Source organism: Enhydra lutris, unplaced genomic scaffold (genome assembly GCF_002288905.1).
Source record: "Enhydra lutris kenyoni isolate GAN:26980312 unplaced genomic scaffold, ASM228890v2 scaffoldscaffold4, whole genome shotgun sequence".
Taxonomy (NCBI): Eukaryota; Metazoa; Chordata; class Mammalia; order Carnivora; family Mustelidae; genus Enhydra; species Enhydra lutris.
The window spans coordinates 21,961,241-21,988,122 of NW_019154088.1; the positions used below are offsets into that span (position 1 = coordinate 21,961,241).

Genomic DNA, 26,882 nt, shown 5'->3' on the forward strand with positions numbered 1-26,882 from the left:
GAAGAGAAGAAAGGAAAAAATAAGGGACAATAAATAAGAGAAAGAAAGGGAGAAGACAATATTGCCCATGACCAGCAATGTATGGCCTGGCCAGACTCAGCTGTGTATGTAAACAGAGTGTCCACTAATTAATGGCAAAGGAGAGGTGGAGAGGTAGAAATTAAATCAGAAGGGACATCATGCAGGTATTTTACTTTTCACCAACAAATTCTGGTTGGAATAATACTCTATGCAGATGGTGACTGTCTGTCTTGGTTTCTAGAACTCTCCTGATTTCAAGAATTTGTAGTTACTTCTGCAATACACAATGCATGCGATTGATAGTTTTCTCTTATTGGCATTTTTATATAACCAAATTCTCACCTTGTTTGTCAAACTATGAAGTTTGGGGAATGGAGTCACTCTTTCCCATGATTCCTCAATCTTCAGTGCAACCCACTGAGACACTGACTCTTCTAGAAGAATCATTCACCTTTCCTCATACACTAACCCACAAATTTCTTACATAAGTGTTTAAGAAAAAAACCTCTTATATCTTCCTATATTAGAAATATTGTCCCTACCTCTCTGCACTGTAAAAATCATAATTTTGGAGAGATTGTTATGAGTGTCACTGGGCCACTGTGGGTGGAGTCTTGAGTGAGTGACAGAGCTGAGGTGTGATTGGTGCTCAGTGATTCTGGTGGAAAGGATTGAGTGTAAGAACACAATTTCTCTGAATCCAAGACTACACCCAGCACAGTAGCATTATCAGTAATTCAACAACTGGACAAGAAATCATGAGGAGACATTGGGAAGCTCTGCTGGGGCTCCTATGGCTCCAGGTTTGCTGTGAGTAGGGTGTTCCAGATGGGGCTGGGGAGCAATGCACAGCCCACATTGGTGGGGGGGAGGCGGCTGACACTGAGCTCCTAGAGGGTCTTACATTTTCAGTGGTGTGTCTTGGGATATTTATTTTACAGGTTTGAAAATAGCACCAGTGACTCCCCAGTGACATCACTTGTGTTTGTTCCTCTCTTTCCACACAGGGGTGAGAGGGATGACGGTGGAGCAGAGCCCTTCAGACCTGAGCCTCCAGGAGGGAGCCAGCTCTACGCTCAAGTGCAGTTTCTCTAATGCAGTGACCAATGTGCAGTGGTTCCGACAGAACCCCGGGGGCGGCAGTCTCACCCGGCTGTTTTACATAGCTTCAGGGATGAAGCAGAGTGGGAGGTTAAACTGCACAGTGAATACTAAGGAACGGTCCAGCACCCTCCACATCGGGGCCTCCCAGCTGGAAGACTCAGCCACCTACCTGTGTGCGGGGGAGGCACAGTGTTCCCCTGTGATCTGCAGCCTGCACCCAAACTGCAGCTGCGCCTGCAGCCCCCGCCCTTCCCTGGGGCAGGCATTTGCCCCCAGAGCAGGCTTTGCACATTTTCAGACTTTCAGATTTATGTTAGGGCACTTTTATCCCCCTCCTAAAATTAGACCCATCAGGGCTTTCATTTCACTTACTTGCCCTTTTTCTTCCCAGAAAGCCCTTTGCAGGTAAAAACCTCTACCATGGAGTCATTGGAGCAAGTGATAGAGATGCCCATATCCAGTACCCTGGGAAAACAGATGTCCTGGCAGCTAGCATATAAATTATCTGTAAGTAGTCAAATGGAAAATGCTCAAAAAATTCAGTGGTCATCAGCAAACAAAGAGATGACTAAATTTTTTAGTTACCTGTGGGTGGTTCTTTTTCAAAGAAATGTAAACAGAATATGCACAATGTTTTTTAAACTCTGTATTTAGTTTTTTACTCCTGGGAACACAAATACAATAAAATAATTTTATTGAGGGTTGGGCACTCTACTTATAACATATATTTTCTTTTTCAGTAAGATAATACTCTGTGAATAAGTACTTTACTTTTATGCATGAATAAAGGGAGGATTCTAGAGCATAAGTTACATTTTTGAGATCATATTATTTCAAAATTAGTGAACTTGAGGTGACATTAGAGCTTATCCTCTGAGAACCTGGTATAGAAGACCCTACAGAATAATAAAATCCAAACGATTTGTACAATGTATTGACATACATCACTGACAAAAGTATCTATTTGAGTAATTCTAAATAGCACCTTGTGGAGAAGAGCTCATGGAAATTTTCATTCTGTTCCATGAAAATCTATTGCTCTTCCTTGCATTTTAAATGAATCTATTACTCGTGATTTTGTAACACCATTCCTAGTTGGGGAAGGGAAGCAAACAGCTTCCAGGACTCCCCTAAAAGATCCCTGTCTCTGTTGTAGCCAGACCTCAAATACAAAGTCGAAACTTACATGTGTAAAGATTCCAGTACAAACTGAATTCCAGCCTGCACTGGCTTTTATGTTGAGAAAAGGGCATTGATAGGAAGGCCTATGCCCCTGAAAATTCAGATGGAAGTAAATGGGCAGACTCCCTGAAGCAGGGAGGAAACTCAGTTTCTTAAGCATGGGACCTGTGAAGTTACACAGCCCTTCACTCTTCCAAGGAACCCTGACCTTGGTTTGATGCTGTGCCCTCACTGTCTTGAAATTAATACTAGTTTTACCTTTATGCTTGTCTTTTATAAGTGAGTCCAATAAGTGGGAGGAACAAGTTCCTGAGCAGAGAGGTACGTGGGCAGCAGGACATAGGTGGGAACACATGCAGGCTCAGATTCTGGGTCACAGCAGGCTGTGTGTGAGCTGAGCATTTGGCAGGGTCACCTGTGGTGTCTGTGCCTGCTTTGGACTAGCTGGGGCTTTGACATGCATCAAAGGGTACAGTAAATATTATAGGGAAATTACTACAGATTGAAAGTGTATACCTGGACATTTCAAGAAAGCAGTTTGGCAGTTTCTTACGGGACTAAACATACTCTTAGCGTTTGATGCAGCAATGACTTTCCTGAGTATTTTCCCAAAGGGTTTTAAGAGTTACGTCCACACAAACTTGTACACAGGTGCTTTATAGCAATTTTATTCATAATTGCCAAAACCTTGAGGTAAGTTGCATGTCTTTCAATAAGTGAATGAATAAATAAATGGTGGTACATCCAAACACTGGAATATGATTTGCTGGTTTAAAAAAAAAAAAGGAGCTATGAAGCCATAGGGGAACTTTATATGCATTTTAGTAAGTGAATACAGCCCCTCTGAAAAGACTACATAGGGTATGATTCTGATCCTATGACATTCTGGAAAAAGGAAAACTAGGAGGGAAAAAAAGATTGTGGTTGCCAAAGTTTGAGGGGAGCAGCAGGGATGAAGAGCACAGAGAATATTTAGTGTAGCGAGCCTAGTAGCTATGATAGTATAATGGTGGATACATTCCTTATACACTTGTTCACACCCACAGAATGTACAACAGCTGAAGTGAACCCTAGAAAAACTGTGGTCTTTGAGTGATAGGATGAAGCAGTGAAGGCCCGTCCATTGTAAAATGTGTCCTGGAGAAGTTGACATGGGAGAGGTTGTACCTGTATGGGGGCAGGAAATGCACTGGATACCTCAGTACGTCTGCCTCATTATCTTTGAACTTAGTTGAAGTGTTTGAAAATAAGAGTCTTTAAAAAATTAAATTGAGAGACATGAAACTAGTATGTATGAAGAGTTAAAGCATTTTAGAAAAATGGTCCCTTAGAAACATTACCTAGTGACACATTTTCCCTGCTTTTTGAATAAAGATCCTACATTTTCATTTTGAAATGATCTCAAAAATTGTATAGGTATCCATGGCTGGAAATTTTAAACCTCCAAACTGAAGTTTTAAGGAGAAAGTCAGAATCCAGCAAGCAATTAGACTATTTTAGAAAGTGCTTCCCACTTTCCATATTAGTAAGTTCATCCACCTTGCCTAATTTGTTTTTCTTTTTTTCATACAATACATACAATTATATGTAATAGATAAATAGAAGAAATATGACTCCAGAAGACCATCCTGCTTACCCATGGCTCAGCCATGGAGCCCCCTGGTCTCACTGCCTATGAAGGACTTTCCACTCAGTGAATAAAGTCCCATTTTTTTCCCATGTTAATTTGGCTTTAGTTCTCCTTGATACATTATTGATCTCATAGAAGAAACAAAAACCCAAATAGGATCTCGTCCTGAGAATTGTGTCTCTATTCTGAAGAGGCCTCACGGTGGGTTAGGATCAACCTCAGATCCATTAGATTACATGCTATTGTGAAAATGGTATTGGGGTTCCGTGATGCAGGCAATTTCTCCCACTCTGACACTAGTCCACATTGCACACAACCAGTATTCAATAAATATATCTTTGTTATACAGTATAAAAGGAACTTAGAGTTGGAAGAGCCCTTAGAAATCCTTTTGTCCAACTTCATTTTACGATCTAGAGACTGTATTCTAGATGACAGCATGGAACAATTAGGTAGTAAATGATCTGGGTGAGAAAGAAAGTAGGTTTCCTACTTCCTTTAAAACATTCTCTCCCTTGCCTCCTTGCTGTAGGACCATCCTGCTGTGTAAAGAGAATGTGTTTAATGCAAGCCCAGATCTCTGCAGTTTTGGTCTGATAAAGTCATGCTCCTATCATTTTGAAACCCTAAATGAAGAGTTCCACCATGTGTAAATGTCTGAGACCTTGGGCAGGAAAGACACTCAGGCTGAGCTACTGTGATTCTACCAGCAAACTCGTACATCACTCACTGTTTCTGTGGGAGAAAGCCAGAGGGGATGGTGTCATGTGAACACCAACATGTATTTCTAAGGACTTTCCCCAAAATAGCAAATGTATTTATCATCCCAGGTGGAAATCCCTTGAAGGCAGTTTGAGTATAATGAGTATAATTCACACATTGTCTGCAAAATGACCATTGGAATTGGGAGACTCGTGCAGCTGGAAGTCCACCAAGATGGTAGGTGAAGGTTTTCTAGGCCAGCACTTTAACAAAAGGAAAGCAATATTCTATGAAATCATCATGGAGCTGGAAATTTTGCTGCAAGAATGGCTGTTTCTCTGCAATAGTTAATTCATGGAAGAGAGTCGTTCATATGAATGGTCATATTCAGACCATTATATTTGTTGTTAGTGTCACACCTCAAAAGCGCAAATATTGTCTTATTGATCTCTGAGAAGAGGAAAATTTGCCCAGAGAAGTGTTTGAGCATGCTTATTTTATGGGGAATGGGTGAAAGAATGGAAGATGCTCTGAATGAAGAAATTTTCCAAACATAAAAACAATTTCATATATACATGTATATTTATATATTGAGTTGATTGATATTCTTCACCATAGCTGTCTTTAAAGCTTTCAAGGTGAGAAAGATGGAAGGAAGATGAGTTTATTCTTTGTCATTTAAGAGCATCCATGAGTAGGAATTAGAGGAAAGGGGCTTCTTTTGAAAATGAGGTTATCTTGTTTTCCCAGAGACCATTTCTCCTAATCAGTTCTTTAGGACAAGTTTCTTGTTGGTACCATCCCCAGAGCACAGGGAATATTTGTGATTGCCTGGATTTATTGTTATAGAGGTCATCAGAAATTTCCAGATAATTAATATGAATGTGAAAGGGGTTTTAGCAGAGAGAGATAATTCTGGAAACTCACAGGGCCGCTGACCTTTATCAAACACTGTAGTGGCGTTTAGGAGAAATATGATGGTGTATGGAATGTGAAGTGTGCTGGGCAGGAACTGGGAAGCATGACAGGGTAGATGGCTAATACTTAAGAGGAAATTGTCCTGAGGCCATGAGTCAGTAATTGCATTGGAGGACATGCCACCTATTTTGATTTGAGAAAAGGAAATCACCTCAAGGATAAACTTACATGTGGTTGTATTTTCTGAGTTCCCAGGTTGAGGTTTCATCATAATTTCTACTGTGTCTTTCAGTACTTTCCAGAATATAAAACACATAGCATTCAAATAAATTTCTTAAAGCATATCAGATTTATTTATGTAAATTAGTGCAATCTTTGGTCAAAGTATTTCCTGTATTTGAAATATTAATAACTGATGGAAGTTATCCCCACTGCTTATCATTTAGATTTAGTCCTTTACTTTTTGTTATAGTCATCTTAAGTGAGAGAACAGTCTACATTTTGACTGTTGGTACTGTCAATCCTCTGAAAAAAGCAAGGTCATGGGCAAGACCAGCTAGGCGAAACAGAGCCTGAGATCAGAAACATTTGAAATATCATATGATCTTCTCTCTCTTACTTTAAACTTTGGGTTACATGTTCCTTTTACAAAGAGTTTTCTTCGTCACAAATGAGAATGATAGATTTGGCAGAAAGGGAAGTTTCTCTAATATCTTTTTTAAGAGCGTGAATCATGATTCCCTCCTGATTTCAAACGTGTGCACCAGACCTATCATGGAATAAATAGCAATAACATCTATAGCTTTCCAACTTATAAACAGTAACTCGGTAATGCACAGAGGCATAAACCTTGATCTCCACGTTCTCACTGTGCCCTTCATCCCTGACCTAAGATTTAATTTGCTTGACTGATTGCTGCCTTGATACATGTGAGTCCCTCAGAGGCACAGGCTAAGAGAAGAGCATTTCCACAGCAAGTTCAGTAGAGATGTGACCACAAGATGGCAGTGCACCTGTGCTGATGCAGAACATGTGGAGGGTTCATTTTAGTGCATCTGATGGACTTAGACTATGGCAGGAGCAGGGTCTTTTTCTTATTGGCTGGTACACAATGTGGGAAAGTACTCTGTTAGAGGAAAGAAGGTACAGCCTGATAAGAGAAGGTGTTGAGCTGGCTGGAGGCTGCAATTCTGAACCTGAGCTTAACTGGGAGGAACCATGAAGACATCCATGAAAGCTTTAATCATGTTCTCGTGGCTGCAGCTGAACTGTAAGTTCAGAGTATATTAGTGGATATTCTTCAGAAGTCAAGACTGGCTTTACTCAGGTTTCCTCCCATTAGTGTAGGAAAAGAGCATTCTGAAGCACAATAACCCAGAATCTCTCCTCCTTTCTCTGACCTTTTCTTTCTGCACAGGGTTCAGCCAGGGAGAGAATGTGGAGCAGCATCCTTCTACCCTGAGTGTCCAGGAGGGAAGCAGCTCTGTTATCAACTGCAGTTATTCAGACAGTACCTCAGACTACTTCCCCTGGTATAAGCAAGAACCTGGAAAAGGTCCCCAGCTCCTTATAGACATTCGTTCAAGCATGGCCACAAAAGAAGAACAAAGACTCACTGTTTCATTGAATAGAATGGCCAAACATCTCTCCCTGCACATCAGAGACACCCAGCCTGAAGACTCAGCTGTGTACTTCTGTGCAGCAAGCACACATTGCTTCCCAGGCACCTGCTGCCTGCACTCAATCCTGGGACTGGGGCAGCCCCTGTCCTCTGACACAGGCCTTCAAGGATAGCTTTTGTGCTGTTGTTCGTCTGTAGGTGGAATCTAATATGTTAGACATTAAAAGAATGTAGTAAGACTATTAGGATGGAGATGACCCAGACAGGTTTAGAACATTTTGGTGGATGACTATTTTTTAATGTATTCTTGAATAGACTTTTAATGTTTTTTTTTGAAATTCAGGTTTTAAAGATGTCTTTACATTTGTTATTCAGACTCCTCTCCTACAAAGAACCAGTAATACAGTCCTTATTATGGATGGGCACTTAATATTGTGTTTCAAAGGTGGCATTTATTGTTTTTCTGATTCTAAAACATTACATGTCAAATATAGAAATATGGAAAGTAGAAATATGAAAGTGAAATTCTGTAATCAGATAATATTGCTAATATTCCCTTTAGTCTCTACAATATTTATTAGAATTACATTCACGATTTTTTCACTTTATGTATTTTGATCTGAGCATTCCCCACTTCATCAATTCTGTCCCTCAAAGGTCTTTTTTTTTTTTTTTAAGTTTTCATTTAGCATTGCTTTAAAATATCTCTGTGAGGTATTTTCATTAATAGTAGTTTCATATTAATTTTGTTCGTCTATATTTAGGGCAAAAGTTGACTGCCAAAAATTTCTATGTGCTTTGATCACTTTCTTCTTGTGTCATGGGTTTTCCTTTAGCGCCCAGGGATGGTATGCATTGTTTGTGTGTTTAAGGGAAATTAAGATAGGGAGAGATTTGATAATGTGTGCTTCAGATAAAACTCAGAAATCTAGTCTTGTTTACAAAATTTTGTCAGTCTCTTTTCACAGTCACTTTCTCATAGAATCTAGGAGACAGAATTTTGTATTTCATTCACTGGTATATTTTCTTTAAGTATCACAAACTTTTTCACATAATTAATTATAAGTAGATGTTAAAGAAAGACGGAAAGGAGAATTCTGCTACTTACTCATAGTTTTATTAATCCTTATGATTGAATTAAATTGATTTGTGAAAAGAAATGTCCTTATTCTATATCTGAGTATTTGATTGTTTTTACAATATACTGTTTATTTCTAATTATATGTGTCTCTTTCCTAATAATGCTCAGTTGTTTGAAGATAATTCAATTTATTCTTGGACTTTGTTATATTTATTCTTGGTCATCATTATAATGAAAATCTTCCTTCTGAGATATATGGGAAAATTTTATATGCATGTACCAGCCACCTTACTATTACTAGTAAATTGCACAAAGGCATTTGGACTAATGGCTGATGTAGAGATAATGTGATATCAACCTCCCTGCCACATGTTCACATTTGACTGAGTTAAACATTACTAACTACAACCGTCCTTTGGAAAAAAAAAAAAAAGTTATTTCTCTAGTATCTTGAAGAAGTCAAAGGAAATGAAGTTGTGTAAATATTTAATTCTCTCAATCTCCCACCCCTGCTTAAGGGAGGCTCCTTTCTAGGTCCCTTGAAGTCTTCCTAACTAAGGATGGATATAATTGGCAATTGGCACAGTGAGAATGGTTTCTCTTAGCTGAGTTATGGTTGTTAGAAATTTCTAATGGCTTATTCTTACTGGGGAAGTGTTCAGATTAAATTCAATTTAAAACAGCTGAACAGAGGAGGTTAGAACTGTAGCCCAACACGTCAATGGACTTGATTCTTTCCCTCCTTATACCGCCAGGTCCTGTGCAGTAGAAGGAAGATGACTCCTGGAGGGTGCTTTTCCTTCAAGCCTGATAATGGAGTCAGAAGGAAGCATGCTCCTATATTATTCATTCGTTTCCTCTTAAATCAATTAGAAGCAAGACAGAGGGTGCAGTTCCTACAGGTTTGAATGCTTGGTCATACTGAGGTGAGAATCGATGCAGTGGAAGAAAACAAGTGTTTTAGCCTGAGTGTGCACTGAGTCTCAGATCCAGACACATTCCGGTTTAAGCCTTCATCATGTTTGGTGTATTTGTTTCCTACATCCTGGGACAAGGTAGTACAAACTTTTAGGACTTCTCTGGATCCTGTGAAGCCAGACTGGGTGCTGAGAGTCTCCCTTTTGTTTGCTTTCTCTAGGACGGCGTTGACTGAATTTGCATGATTTCTCCCAATCAGGGAGAGTGGATCTACTCTCTGCGCATGCTCACTAGCCGCTTACAAAAGCTCACTGCTGTTGTCATCCTGTGTGCACTGGTGGGAGGCCCAGGGTGGGATGATGCATGGGTGAGGGACTGAGTGTTGTGTGTGCTCATGGACCATTTGTGGGGGTCTAGGCAGGCCATCTCCAGTGGGTCAAGGGCAGATTCCTAATGGAAGCTCTGCCATGGATTGGAGGGTCCATGTTGTTTTACCGCCCTCCAAGAGCCCTGGCTGCTGTTCTGCTTGGAGGACCCCACTCACTCCCCAGTGAGCAGTACAGCTCAGTATTCTGCATGAGGCTAGAAAGAGGTTCCTCTTTGGGAGCATCCTCCAGAGCTGGAGGGTCATGTGTTCACTCACATGTTCTCACGTTCCTCTATGGGGAAATCACAGGCTGGAAAGTTCCTCTTGGCTCGGGACTGAGTCACATGGGCTGGGATGATGAAGGTAAAGTGAAATTGTTTTTCATCCTCTCCTCAATCTATCCAATCTCAAATTCGTTTTGTTCCACAACTGCTGTGTCTTCTTTGCAGGACTTCTTAATAGACACTTTCTTTTAGTTTATTGTATGACTGTGAAAATTGGTGGAGGTTTTTTTTGGGAGGGGAGGCAGAGATGGTAGAAAATTTCTATTTTGCCATTTTGATGTCAGCGTTGAAATTTTTATTCATTTATTTATAATACCTCAAGTGAATTTTTTAAAAGATTTTATTTATTTGAGAGAGAGTGAGACAGAGGGCGTGGGCAGGAATGGGGGGAGGCAGTGGGAGAAAGAGAAGCAAATTCCTGGCTGAGTAGGGAGCCAGATGCAGGGCTAGATCTCGGGAGCCAGATGCAGGGCTAGATCTCGGGACCCCAGAAGACCTTTAGCCAACTGAGCAACCCAGTTGCCCCTAAATTTTTTATTTGAAAATAATTATATAGAAAATTCACATTTTTGGTGTATGTTCCTGTGAATTTTGAATTTTAATACATTGTATAGTTCATGTAACCATCATACAATCACTGTACAGAATACTTTCTTTGGTCTCCAAAACTCTCTTGTGCTATTCTCTTACCTTTACACACTTCCATATTCCCCACTCCTTGCAAACATTGGTCTATTCTTATTTTTGTGTTTTAAAATGTCATAATGACGGGAGCATACAATACATGAGCATTCACTTAACCAACTGAGCCGCTAGACGCTCGGTGCCAAATTTTCTGTAACCAAGATGATATTATGAACTGTCCCATGGCTTTGTCTTTCTATTTTTAAAGAGATGGTTACAGGGATGCCTGGATGGCTCCATTGGTAAAGCGGCTCCCTTTGGCTCAGGTCATGATTCCCAGGGTCCTGGGATTGAGTCCTGCATTGGGCTCCCTGCTCAGCGGAGAGCCTGCTTCTCTCTCTGCCTCTGCCTGCTTGTGCTTTCTCTCTCCCTCTGACAAATACATAAATAAAATCTTTAAAAAAAAATAAAAAAGAGATGGTTACATAAGCTTCTATGCCTATACATAGGCTTCTTTTTCTTAGCTTCTACCTTGCCTTTTTTACTGTGAGATTTGTCTTTCTGACAAAACTAATTTGAATTACATGAATACATCAAATATTCATGTATTTGCTCTGCATTCCTAATAGGATGCACGAGATATGTGAAAGGGTTAAGAAAAGTTAGGAAGTTAAAAACCTCATTGTTGGGTGCCTGGGTGGCTCAGTTGGTTAAGCGTCTGCCTTCGGCTCAGATCATGATCCCAGGGTCCTGGATCATCAGGTACCCTGCTCAATGGAGAGTCTGCCCCTCCCTCCTCCGCTCTCTTTCTCTCTCTTACAAAAATAAATAAAATCTTTAACACAAAAAAGGAACGTCATCGTCTTTATAGTATTTGAAAGTTGTGACCAACATTAAAAACATATTGACCAACACTGACAACATGATTTTTTGTAAAATGAGATATAAATGAGATTTTCATTAATTCTGCTACTTGAATTAATGTTACTTCTCCAAGGTTTGGATTTTATAAAGGGGTCTGTAGTAGTAATTTCTTGACCAGTCTGGTATTGTCTCAGTGTTTTAAGGGACTCTGGCCAACACACCCACATTTCAGTCCCTGTCCACCAGGGGGTGCAGCTTCCTACCACAATCACATTTCCTGTGTGAAATGTGGGCTTCCACTGATCATTTCTGTCATTTCAACATTTCTTCATGTGAAGAATGAAAAACATTGTTTAGGTGATGCTCCAGAGATGAAGTGTTCTCCAGGCTTCGTGACTGTGGTACTCATAATGCTCGGTAAGTAAAAAGCCTCTTAAAATTTGGATTCCTTTTTCCATGGTGTCAGGAAAAAGTTTTAAGTATACTTTTCTCCAAGAGCTTTATGCCTAAGGTGACACAGATCTCTTTTTTTTTTCCTCAGGACAAACACATGGAGATTCAGTGACTCAGACAGAGGGCCAAGTGACCCTCTCAGAAGAGGCTTCCCTGACTATAAACTGTACATATTCAGCAACTGGTTATCCAACTCTTTACTGGTATGTCCAGTATCCAGGAGAAGGTCTAGAGCTCCTCCTGAAAGCCTCGAGGGACAAGGAGAAGGGAAGCAACAAAGGATTTGAAGCCACCTACAACAAAGATTCCAAATCCTTCCACTTGGAGAAAGGCTCAGTGCAAGCGTCAGATTCAGCTGTGTACTACTGTGTCATGTACGACACAGTGATGGGGACTGCAGGAGGAGCTGAGCACAAACTCTGAGCAGAACAGGGGCCTGGATGCTGAGTGTCTCTGCCTGATTCATTCTGGTTACAGCAGTCTGTGGTTGTTTGTCCCTCAGTGTGTGGTTGACACAAAATCATACAAGCCACTAGAGCATAGGAACCAGAAGTAACATTCCCCAATCCCAGGTGTTCCTTAGTGACATTGAGAACAGTTTGAATCCAAGAGTTCCTCAGCCAGAGCATAAGTAATTTCAAGGTAGAATCACATAACAGTGAAGTGGTCTTTTGCTCATCCTTGCAGTGAATGTCCACAAGTTGTTCATGGCACCCTGGTGGGTGTTGCTGTGTCTATGACACTTTTAGAGACACACAGTGTGCCTGAGAAGGTGGCATCTGCCCAGTGTCTTCTTGACAGAGTATGGCAGGAGAGGTGATGGGAGAGCTTCAGCTCCAAACCAGGTTTTAGTAGAAAAAGAAGGGAAGGGAAGAAAGGAGGAGGAACACATGTACCTGAGCAAGGAAAAGAGAGGCCAGGGACCTCTGCCCTGCTTTCGTTTCTAGTAAATCAGGAGGGGGGGGGGGGGGGGGTAACAAGCTGATATTCAACATGAAGGGGTAGGGAGCAGAAACAGAATGGAGGATGTGGCTCATGTCCTGACCAGTTAAATAGATCAGCTGGCTTTCTGACAGTAAGAGCTCAAGAGAGATTGTTCTCCGTGCCCAGAAAATACAGTGAGAGAAAATGCTCTTGCACTGATGTTTCCTAAAAATATCGATAGTTAGGTGACACTGGGAGGGAACTCCTATAGATTTCTCTAACTCCTGTTTTGCAACCTCTCACAGAGAGCCACAAGTCATGGGATTGGGAGAACGTATGGGAGTCCGTGCAGTTCTGTAAGAATAACAAAAGCAATGTCTGTGTTGCAGTGCAAGACTTTGTTAATATTGTTGCAATCTTCTTTAATTATTATCTACTTATCTGCAGATTTTATTAATGAGTTATGATCAAAATATTAATACATATACTTATATGTTCTTGATTTAAAATATTTTTTATTTAATTGGTTTAAAATGTAATTTTTATTTTGCAACCTGTATAAATATAAATGCATGTGAAAATATACTTTAAACAATTTGAAAGATATTTAATAAGTGTTTTCTCAGACATTTGGATAAACACAGTAGACTAGGGGTGCCTGGCTGGCTCTGTGGATAGAGCTGGGACTCTGAGTCTGAAGGCTTTATGTTCGAGCCCATGTTGAGTGTAAAGATTACGTAAAGGTAAAATCTCTTAAAAAAAAAAAAACCACTGGTAGATTAATAATATATATATATTTATCTCTTGATTTCTCCAATACTCTTTTTTTAAATGATTTTATTTTTTTGAGAAAGAATGTGCATGAACACAAGCAGTGGGGGACGGCTAATGGAGAGGGAGAAACAGACTTCCCACTGAGCAGGGAGCAGGAGGCATGGTTCAATCCCAGGACACTGAGACCATATCCTGAGCTGAACTCAGAAGCTTAACTGACCGAGCCACCCAGGCTCCTCTCTAATACTCTTTAAAAATTTTAGTGAAGACATCCCAAAGGGCAGAAAGCCATAGACACAAACAGAAATATGAAAAAAGCTATTAGCAGACAGTGACAACAACCAATTTTAGGAGATAAGCTATATATGGAGAAAGGGAAACTGGCATGAAAGACTAGATAAGAAGAAACCTGGGCCTACTGTAGAAGCACCTCAGTATGTGTTGTGCCCTCTGGAAAGGGTCAGAGAAAAGAAGCACCACGTGTTTTTTGATAATTGAGGAAGATAGCATTTCCCATGTTGGTACATGTGTGTGCACAGGTGTGGTTGTGTGCGCATGTGTTGAGGGTATTGGAGGAGAGAAGGTATATAAGAAGACTGAGTGGTCACATTGGGTGCTCAGAACTGAGCATACAAAGCATGGGAGGTTATTGTGTTCAAATGAGGTAAGGGAAAAACATAGATTCAAAGGATTGATAACCTAATGACCAAATTCTGGTGTCTAATCTGGCCTTTCTGAGCAGAGCTGATCTGTGGAAACTAAACAGTGAGGAGAAGATCTCGGTGACAGGATCTATTGCCTGAGGGCTGCAGCCTGAACTCTTCAGCAAGAGTGATTAGATATTTCTGCTTTTGGCTCCAATATAGGCATCTGAACAGACATGAGTAGTGAGGAGGAACACTGACATAACATGACATTTGCATGTTGTTCTTGCACACGGGCCATGTTAATTTTCTCTGTATCATTCTAATTTTAGTATATGTGCTCCCAAAGTGAGCCTTATCTGTCATGTTTTCACTAAGTGCCACCCACCCATTTTATCGCAGATGTGATGAATGAACATCACAGTTAGTTAAACCATCAATCCTCAAATCCTCATTTCAATATAAATTTTACTCATGTCTATTTTCAGATGAAAGGTTTTCAATTAAAGTTGCTTAATACAAAAGAATTTTGGGTAGTGAGACTCACTGGGCCATAGAGAAGTGTAACATGACCCACACACTTGCTATACCAGGAAGCCCCTATTTCCTGTTCTGAGGCCACAGCAGCACATAACCAGCAATCCTTCCCTCACCCTGTCAGGATCCCCTCACAGTGCTGAGCCCTGAAGCTGAAGAAGAAGAAGACATTTTCCCTCTTGTGGGAGAACTCAAACATGTTGCTCTCCAACCTTCTCAAGGTGGTCATGACTTCCGTGTGGCTAGGTAAGGATGGTCCCTGTGGGAATGTGTCTCCTCTATGACCTAAAATCAAAAGAGATAGGCAGGATCTTGTGGGAACCTTGGGAAGGAGGGATGACAGTGTGTAAAATAGAAGTTCTTTGTGCCACATCACGTATTCCAGAAGTCTCTGATTCTGTGTTTGTTTGTTGTTGTTGTTTTTTTCCTTCAGGATCCAGTATTGCCCAGAAGGTAACTCAAGCCCAACCAGCGATGTTAGTGCAGGAGAAGGGGAGTGTCACTCTGGAATGCACATACAGCACCAATGAACCAAGTTATAGTCTTTTATGGTACAAGCAGCCCAACAGTGGGGCAATGGTTTTCCTTATTCGTCAGGATTCTTACAACCAGCAAAATGCCACCGAAGGTCGCTACTCAATGAATTTTCAGAAGACAAGAAATTTCATCCAACTTGTCATCTCAGCTTCACAGCTGGAGGACTCTGCAGTGTATTTCTGTGCACTGAGGGAGGCCACAGTGAGGGGAGTGATGGAGGGAGGTACACCCAAACCTCAGGGCTCTTGTTGATGCTTCCCCTGTGTTGGGCCTAAGGCAGGGGGAAATTGTCATCCCAGACAGGAAGTGGCACAGGTGCAGGCGTAGAGGGAGAAATTCACTCTACCACTCTGGTATAAGAGTTATCTGCATCAAACACTTCCTAATCCCTGAAAATTTATGTTGAAATTGTTTTTTGAAGACTAGTCATGAAAAAGAATTTGTCATGTTGCAATGAGATTTAGCTAGAAGAATTGGCTAAGGAAATTTAGAAACATTTGACTCAAAAATCAGTAATAATGTGTGCGAATTGTTGGATTTTTCAGTACATATTTATTTGTTCAGTACATATTCGTTCAGCACATACTTATTGAGTATATATTATGTTACAGGCATCTCTTGAATAAGAAAGGTCGTGAATGTTTCTGTGATTTTCCTTTTTTTGTTTTATATCCTGATATTTTATGCCATGTAATGATTTAGTTTAAAATTAGGTTTGTTTGCTGTGAATTATCGTATTCACATTCAGTTTCTAGTGAGCCTGCTCTGTAAGGTAGTTTGTACTAGTGTTCATTCCATCTTACTAACACCTCTAGCATAGATGTGCTCAGTTTGCATCGAGGAGGTTTACCTGCATCTCCCCAGATTGATCCACAAATGATCATAATTAGAGACTCTTAGGGGAACACAGTGAAGGAGCAGAGTGTGAATTTTCCCCTTTATCCGTTCCTGCCCTTCACTTCAACGCTCCTTCAAAAGTACTTCTTGCCAACATCTGGCTCAGTTTTCACACCTCTGAGCCCTCCTTGTTTGAACAGTGCTCTACTCTCCAAAATCCTCATTCTCTCCATTTTCCTCCTTCCATCTCTAACCCTATTTGCCCAGTGCCTTAACATTCAGATGGTAATGGATGGTTGGTAATTAGTCTTGCATTCTAACACCCTCTTACATTTGCTAGAAAGGCAGATGAGTAAAATAGAAATCTTAACTAGAATCTCTTCAAATGTTTTTAATTGCAAACTTTTACCATTTTAACATATATTTTTACCATTGAAAAAAATTTTGAGTGTACATTTCAGTGGTATTAAATACATTGACATTGTTGTTCAACTAGCAATACCATTTCCAGAATTCTTTCCTCTTGAAAAATTAAATATTTACACTCATTAAACAATCACTCTCCATTACTTCATTCCTCCAGTCCTTGAGAACTACCATTCTGCTTTTTCTTTCCATGAGTTTGACTACTTTAGGTACCTCATAGAAGTGGAATTATGCAGTCAAATGCTCTACCACTGAGCTATACCCCCTCTAGAAGTGGAATTATGCAATGCTGGTCATTTTGTGACATTTTTTTTGACATAATGTCTCAACATTCACCTCTGTTGCAGTGTGTGTGAGGATTTCTTTCCATTTTAAGGTTGAATAATATTCCAGTGTATGTACATAGCACATTTTGTTTATGTACATCTATTTGTGGATGGACTTTAAGGTTGCTTCCACCTTTTGGTGGAAATAGGAGTCCACAAACATTTCAATATTGTGGGTATATAGCCAAATTCTTTCCATTTTTGAGTAGAATCTTGAAGTTGAATGTGGAGGTATTCTTAGAATATATATTGTAAGCCCTAAGGAGTGACTATAGAAGCAGCTGAAACATCAACAGCATTCCAGCTCTCGGGCTATTGAAGGCAATGGCCCAGTTGGAGTAGGATAAGATCCCCAGGGGCAGGGCATAAGTTAGGAGGTATGAAAGAATTCCACCCTCAGTACCCCCTTTCTGCACCTGGTGATTGCTAGCCCAAACATTCAGCTCCTCCCTTACCCCATGACTGACTGCCTGTATTCCTACGCGTAGGAGGGAGTACACGCCTGTTTCAAGTATCTGCCATCCCATTGTAATCCTTTCCCATGTTTTGAGGAATCTTTTTTTTTTTTTTAATTAAAAAACAAATAAAAGTTACGTGCAGGATTCAGCTGCTGCTGCTCTTCCTGGCAGAGGCAGTGCTGCATGGCTTCTCAGACTGGTGTCTGAGAACTTTATTTCAGTGCATGATGACAGTTGAATTTCTGGATTATAAGGCCATTCTATTTCAGATTTTTTCAGAAATATCTATACTTATTAATCGGAACAACAATGTTCTAGACTGCCTTATCACAAGCAAGTTTCAAGGAACAGAGAAAGAGAATGATCACTAGTCATGAATGGAGCTCTTGTGTATCAGTGACTCACAAAACCCTAGAAGAGTTTGTCACTCTTGCTTAAATCAGATGTCTAATATTTGGTCTGGATGGAATGGTAAAGCCACTAGCCACTGGTCAGTTCCTGAATATCAGTTTGGGTATCCATTCAGTTTGGGTATCCATCCATTGTACTATGTTTTCTTTTCTCTTTTGGTAAAAGAGTTAAACTTGTAGTTATTTAATTCTTCTTTTTAGTTTCATTTGCATAAATAAAGATCCTGCTAAGGAGTGTCTTAAAATATTTCAAAGGCTGGGAAGAAGTCATTTCACTACCATATAGTCTCTCTCTCAATTTTTCTCTGATGACAATCAAAGTAGCAAAAACAGGGAATAGGTTTTCGTTATCATTGAGCCGTGTGTTCTAAACTATTAGCTCTGCCATGAAACTTCCTGATCATTTTGAGATTTGTTCCATTATTTATAAAATGGAAAAGTGATAACTTTTTAAAATTTTGTTGTGACAATTTGACAGTTATTTATCCAAAGACTTTGACAAATAACTGATGAGCAATTTAGGAGGGATCTTGACAAAGTCCTGATCTGAACCTGAGAGAAAGTCCCAGTGAATTAGATAGAATGGAAGGGAATCCTCACCTTTAAAAAGGGCACCACAAAAAGTCTGTCCCAAATGTCATACTTGATGGTGAAAGCTTAAATCCTTCTCCTTAGTTTGGGATGTAAGGAAAGAATTTTCATTTTCACTTATATTTAATATTGAAGTAGAGGTTCCAGCCAATGCAATAAGACATGTGGAAGAAACAAGAGCCATAGAATTTGGAAAGGAAGAAGTGAACGTGTCTTTGTTAACAGGCAGCATAATTGTCTGAGCAGAAAATGCAAGGGACTCTACAAAATAGCTACTAGAACAAATTGGTTTCCGAAGTCAATTGTATATGTACCATATGACCCAGCCATTGTACTCCCATACATGGACCGAGAAAAATGAAAGCATATGTCTATAAAAAAGTCTTATACACATATATTCACAGCAACTTTATTTGTAAGAGCCCCACTGGGACTAATGGGATATGGTCAGCAACAGGTGAATAGACAAATTGTTTTATACGCACATGATGGGATACACCAGCAACAGAAAAGAAACAACAGCAACAGAAAGAAACAAACTCTTGATAATTATGACCAATGAAAAAATCTCAAAATGATTATGCTGAGAAGAAGCCAGACAGAAGAGTACAATACAGAATTTCTACAAAATTAAAAATATGCAGACAAATTCATGACAGAAATATTCCCTAGAAATGGGGGTGGTGAGCATTAAGAGAAAGATTACAAAGAGACATGAGGGAACAGTTGGGGTGATGCATATGTTCATTATCTCAACTGTGCTGAGGGCTTCATATGTCAAATCTTATAGAATTGTTCACTTCAAATTGGCACAGCTTTTTTTTTTCAAAAATTACCCATTAATAAAGCCATTAAACATCCAAATTTACTATGCACATCTTCCCTCAATGCTGTACAATTCTTTTGTGTGAACCAAAAGGCAAAATATTTCTCTTGTACATTTTCAGTGGCCTAGAAATATGTTTTTTTTACTAGGAGTTATAGGTAATGACTTTCCGCAACCATGTGCTATACTGTTTCTTTTCAATCCAGCATCATCCAACTTATTTGGTATTTTGCCTACATGTCTGCATACAAGTTTGCAGCTACTTGCCCCAAATTCCTTTTTAACATAGATTTTAGGCATTCTGATAATTTCTCTGATAATGTGATTGGAAGGTGGAAGGGAAGGGAGGGGACACGTGAACCCAAGAAATATCCAGGCCTGAATTCTTACTTCGCTCTGCATCTGGAAAACTTCCCATATTAGCTCTGGACTCATGAAGTTCTTTGATCTGATTGTGTGGAGAGTAGCGTCTAGGAAACAGCTTGAGCTAAGCTTCCATCTCTGTGTCTAGAGATAAATGTTTATAGGGCTTTACAGAAGATGTGTTCCTTTCCAGAACTTTATGCTGATAATCCAGATTTCTTACATCACAAGGAAAATTTTTTTGATTAGCGTTTGGCAACAGAATGTGGTAGATGGGTGGTAATAGAATGCATCCTTGAGGCTAAAACCTGTTAAGAGTATATAGCATTAGTGAGGCCCCTGGGAGGCTCAGTCAGTTAAGCGTCTGCCTTTGGCTCAGGTCATGATCTCAGAGTCCTGGGATTGAGCCCCATGTTGGGAATCCCTGCTCAGCAGGGAGTCTGCTTATTCCTCTGCCCCGCTCCCCCTGCCAGCTTGTGCTTTCTCTCTCAAATAAATCAATCAATCAAATATTTTTCTTTAAATAAGGGAGTATAACATTAGTATTTGTTACCTGATTCACATACACTATTCATCTCATGCTAGAGTCAACGAAACTGTGAGAGCATAAGATAAGAATCTCAGATCAATTAATTAAACACCCAGCCTTTGGTTTGGCTCAAGTTGTTATCTCAGTTCTGTGAGGTTGATCCTCATGTTAGACTCTGTGCTTAGCCTGGGGAGTGTTTTCCCTCTCCCTCTGCCCTTCTGCCCATCCCTTGCTCTCATACTCTCAAACATAAATAAAATAAATCTTTAAAAAAAGAAGAATCTCACATCATTCTATAGGGATTTGTCAACTTCATTTGTGATCTCTCTTCTGAATACAATTGATATTTTCCATTGTTTATGATTCTGAAAATAAATATTTGACTATTAAAATGGTTACCTATAAAATAGTGTGACTTTTATTCTGAAAAACATATATTAAAATGAGAGTATTCCTTAAGTTGCTAATTTTTATGACCAAGTAATACAGTGTTTCAGGTAAAGGGCATTTGCTCATTTTTTTTTAATTTAACATATATTTAGGGAGTGCTTAAAAAATGACAGTCACTGTTCTGAATATTAAAGCACAGTGCCAAAACAAAACAGACACAAACGAATACAGAATCACTCAGCAAAGACTTGACTTCTAATTACTTTTTCCATATTCAACTCAAACCCCATTTCTGGCAGTCAGTGGGTTTTGGGCTGGTCTTCATGGACACATGAGTATATGAAGTACTGTAGTAAGATAAGCTTTAAGAAGTTTGCTACCCTCCCAGCTACAGAAATTCCCTGGGATGCTGTGTTAAAGAACTTCCATATCAGGCAGTGTCTTAAGAACAAATAGACCTGAGAGGTCAGGATTGCTGTTGTTCAGACTTCCAAGAGCCACCTGAAGCCTGGCATGTGCCTCATGAATTCAGGGATGAATCAAATGGCTGTCTTGGGGAGGATTCTGGCCAACATGCACGCATTTCAGTCCCTGTCCACCAGGGGGTGCAGCTTCCTACCACAGTCACATTTCCTGTGTGAAATGTAGGCTTTCACTGATCATTTCTCTGTCACTCCAACCTTTCTTCATGGTAAGAATGAAGAACATTATTTAGGTGACACTCCAGAGATGAAGTGCTCTCCAGGCTTCGTGACTGTGGTACTCATAATGCTTGGTAAGTAAAATGTCTCTTAAAATTTGGGATCCTTTCTTCCATTGTGTCAGCAAATTGTTTAACTGTAATTTCTCCAAGAGCTTTATGCACAAGGTGACACAGGTCTCTTTTCTTTTTCCTCAGGACAAACACATGGAGACTCAGTGACTCAGACAGAGGGCCAAGTGACCCTCTCAGAAGAGGCTTCCCTGACTATAAACTGTACTTTTTCAACATCATGGTCTCCCACTCTTTACTGGTATGTCCAGTATCCAGGAGAAGGTCTAGAGCTCCTCCTGAAAGTCTCGAAGGACAAGGAGAAAGGAAGCAACAAAGGATTTGAAGCCACCTACAACAAAGATTCCAAATCCTTCCACTTGGAGAAAGGCTCAGTGCAAGCGTCAGATTCAGCTGTGTACTACTGTGCCATGAACGACACAGTGACAGGGACTGCAGGGGGAGCTGAGCACAAACTCTGAGCAGAACAGGGGCCTGGATGCTGAGCGTCTCTGCCTGATCCATTCTGGTTTCAGCACAGTCTGTGGTTGTTTGTCCCTCAGTGTGTGGTTGACACAAAACCATACAAACCACTAGAGCACAGGAACCAGAAGTAACATTCCCCAACCCCAGGTGTTCCTTAGTGACATTGAGAACAGTTTGATGCCAAGAGTTCCTCAGTCAGGGTATAAGTAATTTCAAGGTAGAATCACATAACAATGAAGTGGTCTCTTGCTCACCCTTGCAGTGAACGTCCAGCCCTACAAGTTGTTCATGGCACCCTGGTGTGTGTTGTTGCGTCTATGACACTTTTAGAGACACACAGTGTGCCTGAAAAGGTGGCCTCTGCCCAGTGTCTTCCTGACAGAGTATGGCAGGAGAAGTGATGGGAGAGCATCAGCCCTAAACCAGGTTTTAGTAGAGAAAGAAGGGAAGGGAAGAAAGGGGGAGAAACAGATGTACCTAAGCAAGGGAAAGAGAGACCAGGAAACTCTTCCCTGCTTTCTTTTCTAGTAAATCAGTTGGGAGACTCAGGCTGATATTCAACATGAAGGGGTAGATTAGAAACAGAATTGAGGAGTTGGCTCATATCTTAATCACCCACCGTGCCCTTCCTTTTATTTTCGGCAAGTACATGGATCGTTAACCTTCTAACAAGTAGGCCTTGAGTGAAGTGGTTTTTCAGTGCCAAGGAAAGCTGCACCGTACATACTCGCCTCTATACCCCTGAAGCCCTGTTAAAAAGGTGGTAAGGAAATTATAAAGGGCATAAACCCACAGAGAACAGACAAAAAATGACAGTGGACAGTGATGTTAGAAAAACTTTAGAGGGTGAGGTGTATGTATATGGAGCAATGCAAACTTGCTCAGCAGACCAAATAAAGAAGAAACCAAGGAGAACTTAGGAGAGAAGCATCTCAATGTATGCTGTGTCATCTGGAATGGGTTAGGAAAAGGAGGCATGAATTACATTTTAATAATTATGGCAAGTACTGTGTGTGTGTGTGTGTGTGTGTGTGTGTATGTCTTTTGGGGACATTTGGAAGATCTTAGGAGGACTGAAGAGAAAATATGTAACAGACAATCCAGGCTATATACAGAGCCTATATAATAAGCAGTGATCACTTTTCATACCCTGCAAAAGATGGAAGGTAGTCATTAAGAACTGAGGAATTGCACATAGAAAGTCCAAAAGCCAAGGAGCACCTGGGTGGTTCAGTCAGATGAGCCTCTGCCTTCGGCTCAGGTCATGAGCTCAGGGTCCTGGGATGGAACCAGGTATGGGGCTTGCTGCTCATCCGGGAGCCTGCTTCTCCCTTACCCTCTGCCCCTCTCCCTGCTCATGCTCCTGCACTTGGGTATGCATGTTCTGTCTCTCTCAAATAAATAAATAAAATCTTTAAAAAATGAGAAAGGCAAAATAATTAAAACAGAAAAATATAATGAGTATTTATTCACTTCAGAGAAAATAAAATACTACTCAGGAAAGGCACATACTCATACTAGTCCATTATGTTTCAACCAAATTGTCTTCTAGATAAGTTTTAGTAATATGTACTGCTAATAATGGTGATTGGGCAGAAAACATATTTCCCCACACGTTGTGTATTACTGAGGTTTTCAACTTTTGTTTGTCAGTTAGGCTTCCCTTATTATTAATAGTTTCTTTAATTATGTATGTGATGGAGTTTCACTTCGTGTATTTAAAAGCTGTTTACATTTTTTCTGTATAAATTGTCCACATATTTATCTGCCCATTTCCTGTTATGTTACTGTCTTTTAAATAAATATATTTTAAGGAACATTGTCTGTGTTTAGAAAATTGTAATATGACTGTCATATATATGTGCCTTTTTAAAAATGTTTATTATCCTTTTGACTTTCCGGGGTTTTCTTGCCACCCAGAATTTTTAAAAATAGTATATAGTACTTGGAACACTAAAAAAAAGAATATTAAGCTACCTGATTATTTTTTACATCCATTACTTATCTTTTTTCATATGTAAATTCATCTTTCAGAGAATTAGCTGATGATTCCCCAGTAAAGACAGACAGAATCTCAATTTTCTTCAGCACATCAACTGTATAAAATAATAATAAAACTGTTCTTAAAATCCCCCCCAAAATAGTATATAGTAAATTTAATGAATTTTTAATGGATTCTGAGTCATTGCGTCCTGCTTAATACTCCTTAGCACTCTAAAGTGGTAACTTTTTTTCTTTTTTTTTTTTATTAACTTATAATGTATTATTTGCCCCAGAGGTACAGGTCTGTGAATCATCAGGCTTACACATTTCACAGCACTCACCATAACACATACCCTCCCCAATGTCCATAACCCAACCACCCTCTCCCTCCCCCGCCTCACCCCCAGCAACCAACAGTTTGTTTCCTGAGATTAAGAGTCTCTTATGGTTTATCTCCCTCCCTATCCCATCTTGTTTCATAAATGTTAACATTTTATCTCATATTTTCTTTAGTTTCTCCCAAATTATTTTTTTTAATTTTTATTTATTTGACAGAGAGAGATCACAAGTAGGAAGAGAGGCTAGCAGAGAGAGAGGAGGACAGGCTCCCTGCCGAGCAGAGAGCCTGATGCGGGACTCCATCCCAGGACCCTGAGACCATGACCTGAGCCAAAGGCAGAGGCTTAACCCACTGAGCCACCCAGGTGCCCCTCCCAAATTATTTTTATTCTTAAATCTTTCATTTGGATGTGTGAGTATAAGATGCAAGCTTGAGGTTCAAGGCTTTCTCTTTTCCTTAATTTTATTTGTTTAGTTTGAAGCAACTAACCAGGCTCAACATCCACTCTTGAATGACTAATTATTCTTCATTGATGTTAAATATTCTCTTCGGGTCTTTTTCCACTTATAAATTTTTCCTTATCAAGATTTTCAACCTAGCCATGGTGTTTTCATCCAAAATTTATACTTTAATATTTTGGTGCTTCATCCCAATAGATTACTGGATATGTAAAGAATATATATGTCCATTCAGCCTGGAGCCCATTCTAGAACTTAATACAGAGAAGATGTTGTGAATGGAAGAAACGTTGTTAGAGAAGGAGGGGGAGGTAAACCCAGCCCATGACTTGATAAGATGTGTAGTGAGAGGTCCTTTCAGGCCATGTGAACCATCCACCGGTTCTTCTGACTCTGCCAGTCGTTTTGGATGGAAAGGACCCAAAGTAGCTGATGCCATGCTCACAAGTGATTCACCCAAGAATGGGAAGTAGACAGACAAATTTGAAGAATAAGTACAACTTTGTAGGTTTTGTGTCCTTCTTTAAGCAGAGGAATTAAATAACCAAGACTTGGTTTGGGAGTTCAGAAGAGTCCCAGCTACTTGAAATGCTTTGAAAGTTGATGCTGCCTCAGTGTTTTGGATCCTGTCACTGTTTTGCAGGAAATTTCCTAACTTTTCTTCTATTACTGTATATGTTTCTTGATGAAGTTTATGAAAATCTGTTGTAGTAATAATCATTGCCTCTCTTGAGGGTGCTGTTCAAAGTACACTTTATTTAAAACAGAGTGCCCTTATTTTAAGCAGAATGAGTATGGAATGTTCTATTGTCTAAGATTCTCTCTTTCTCCCCCTATCCTCTCCTCTCTTCCCTCAGCTTTCTTCCCCCTGAGTTTGCTGGACTGATTCGGTGTTTTAGTTCTTCCCTGAAGTGAGTGTCTCTGAGGGATCAACCATTTCTTGGGGCTACAATATCTTCACCATCAGTATTTTTTATTAAAAACCATTTTACTGTGAAATCCAACAAATTTCACAAAAGTACACAACACAAACACACCATCTGTATTACTTAGGGGTATACAAATTTAAGACTGATTTTTTTGAACATGAAATTTCTTCATTAATTTTTTCCAGCTTTCCTGATGTAAAGTTGCGTATATATAGGCATATATATTGTCTAAATTGTCTAAATATAGACAATAAAATTTTCTAAACTGTCTAAATATAGACAATAAAAATTTTCTATATTTATGGTATCCCACATAATGTTTTGATATATGTATACATTATGAAATGATTACCACAACAAAGCTAATTAACATATCCACTATCTCACATAGTTACTATTTTGTGTGTGTGTGTGTGTGTGTGTGATAAGAACACTTATGGTCTATTTTCTTAGCAAATTCCAAGTATGCAGTACTATTAACTATACCTACCATCTCAGATATTAGGTCTTCAGAACTTACTCACCTGGCATGACTGAAAATTTATTTCATCCTTTGACATACATCTCCCCATTTTTCCCCACACCCAAGCCACCTTAACACCACCATTCTACTCTCTACTTCCGTGAGTTTAACTTTTTAAGATTCCTCATCCAGCTTGATTCATGCAATATTTGTCTTTCTGTGTTTGGCTTATTACATTTACTGTGTGTCCTTCAGGTGCATCCTTGTTGTCACAACTGGCACCATCTGTTGGTGGACATGTAGGTTGTTCTCCATACCTTGACTATTATGAACAATGCTGCAGTGAACATGGGAGCACAAATATCTTTTTGAGTTACTGATTTCATTTCTTTTGGATTTATACCCAGAAATGGGATAGCTGGATTGTATGGTTGTTCTACTTTTAACTTTTTGTGGGACTTCCATACTGTTTTCCATAGTGACTGTACCAGTTTATATTATCACCAACAGTGCTCAAGCGCTCCCTGTTTTCTTTCTTTCTTTTTAAAAAAGATTTTATTTATATATTTGACAAAGAGAGAGAGAGAATACAAGCAGGGAGAGTTGCAGGCAGAGGGCGAGGGAGAAGCAGATGCCCCACTGAGCAGGGAGCCTGACATGGGACTCAATCCCAAGACCCTGGGATCATGGCCTGAGCTGAAAGCAGACACTTGACTGAGTCACCCAGACACCTGGCTCCCTGTTTTCTACATCCTCACCAACATTTGTTATCTCTTGCCTTTTTGACAATAGCTATTCTAACAGGTGTGAAGTGGTATCTCATGGTGGGTGTGATTTGCATTTCCCTGATAATTAGTGATGAGCCCCTTTCTATATACCTGCTGGCCATTTGTATGTCTTCTTTGGAGAAATTTCTATGTAGGTTCTTTGTCCATTTTTAAATTATTTGTTTTCTTGCTGTTGAGTTGCTTGAGTTCCTTATATATTTTGGATGTTAGTCTCTTATCAGATGTGTGGTTCACAAATATTTTCTATAATCCCATATGTTATCTTTTCACTCAGTTTGGCTATTTCCTTTGCCATGCAGAAGTGTTTAATTCAATGCAATATAAGGGTCTATTTAGCCAGAAT

At 39.8% G+C, this 26,882-nt stretch overlaps 5 gene segments (V, D, J or C); all 5 read left to right on the forward strand.

The window, feature by feature from the left end:
- The first annotated feature begins 779 nt into the window (after nt 1-779).
- LOC111139544 lies at nt 780-1,534 on the forward strand. The segment is given in 2 exon segments: nt 780-831; nt 1,029-1,534. Coding segments are annotated over 2 exon segments (558 nt in total).
- A 5,241-nt stretch (nt 1,535-6,775) lies between these two features.
- LOC111139550 lies at nt 6,776-7,351 on the forward strand. The segment is given in 2 exon segments: nt 6,776-6,827; nt 6,975-7,351. Coding segments are annotated over 2 exon segments (429 nt in total).
- A 4,300-nt stretch (nt 7,352-11,651) lies between these two features.
- Nucleotides 11,652-12,192, forward strand: LOC111139557. The segment is given in 2 exon segments: nt 11,652-11,733; nt 11,858-12,192. Coding segments are annotated over 2 exon segments (381 nt in total).
- A 2,653-nt stretch (nt 12,193-14,845) lies between these two features.
- On the forward strand, nt 14,846-15,437 carry LOC111139566. The segment is given in 2 exon segments: nt 14,846-14,894; nt 15,082-15,437. Coding segments are annotated over 2 exon segments (405 nt in total).
- A 5,597-nt stretch (nt 15,438-21,034) lies between these two features.
- On the forward strand, nt 21,035-21,574 carry LOC111139573. The segment is given in 2 exon segments: nt 21,035-21,116; nt 21,240-21,574. Coding segments are annotated over 2 exon segments (381 nt in total).
- Nucleotides 21,575-26,882: the final 5,308 nt, after the last annotated feature.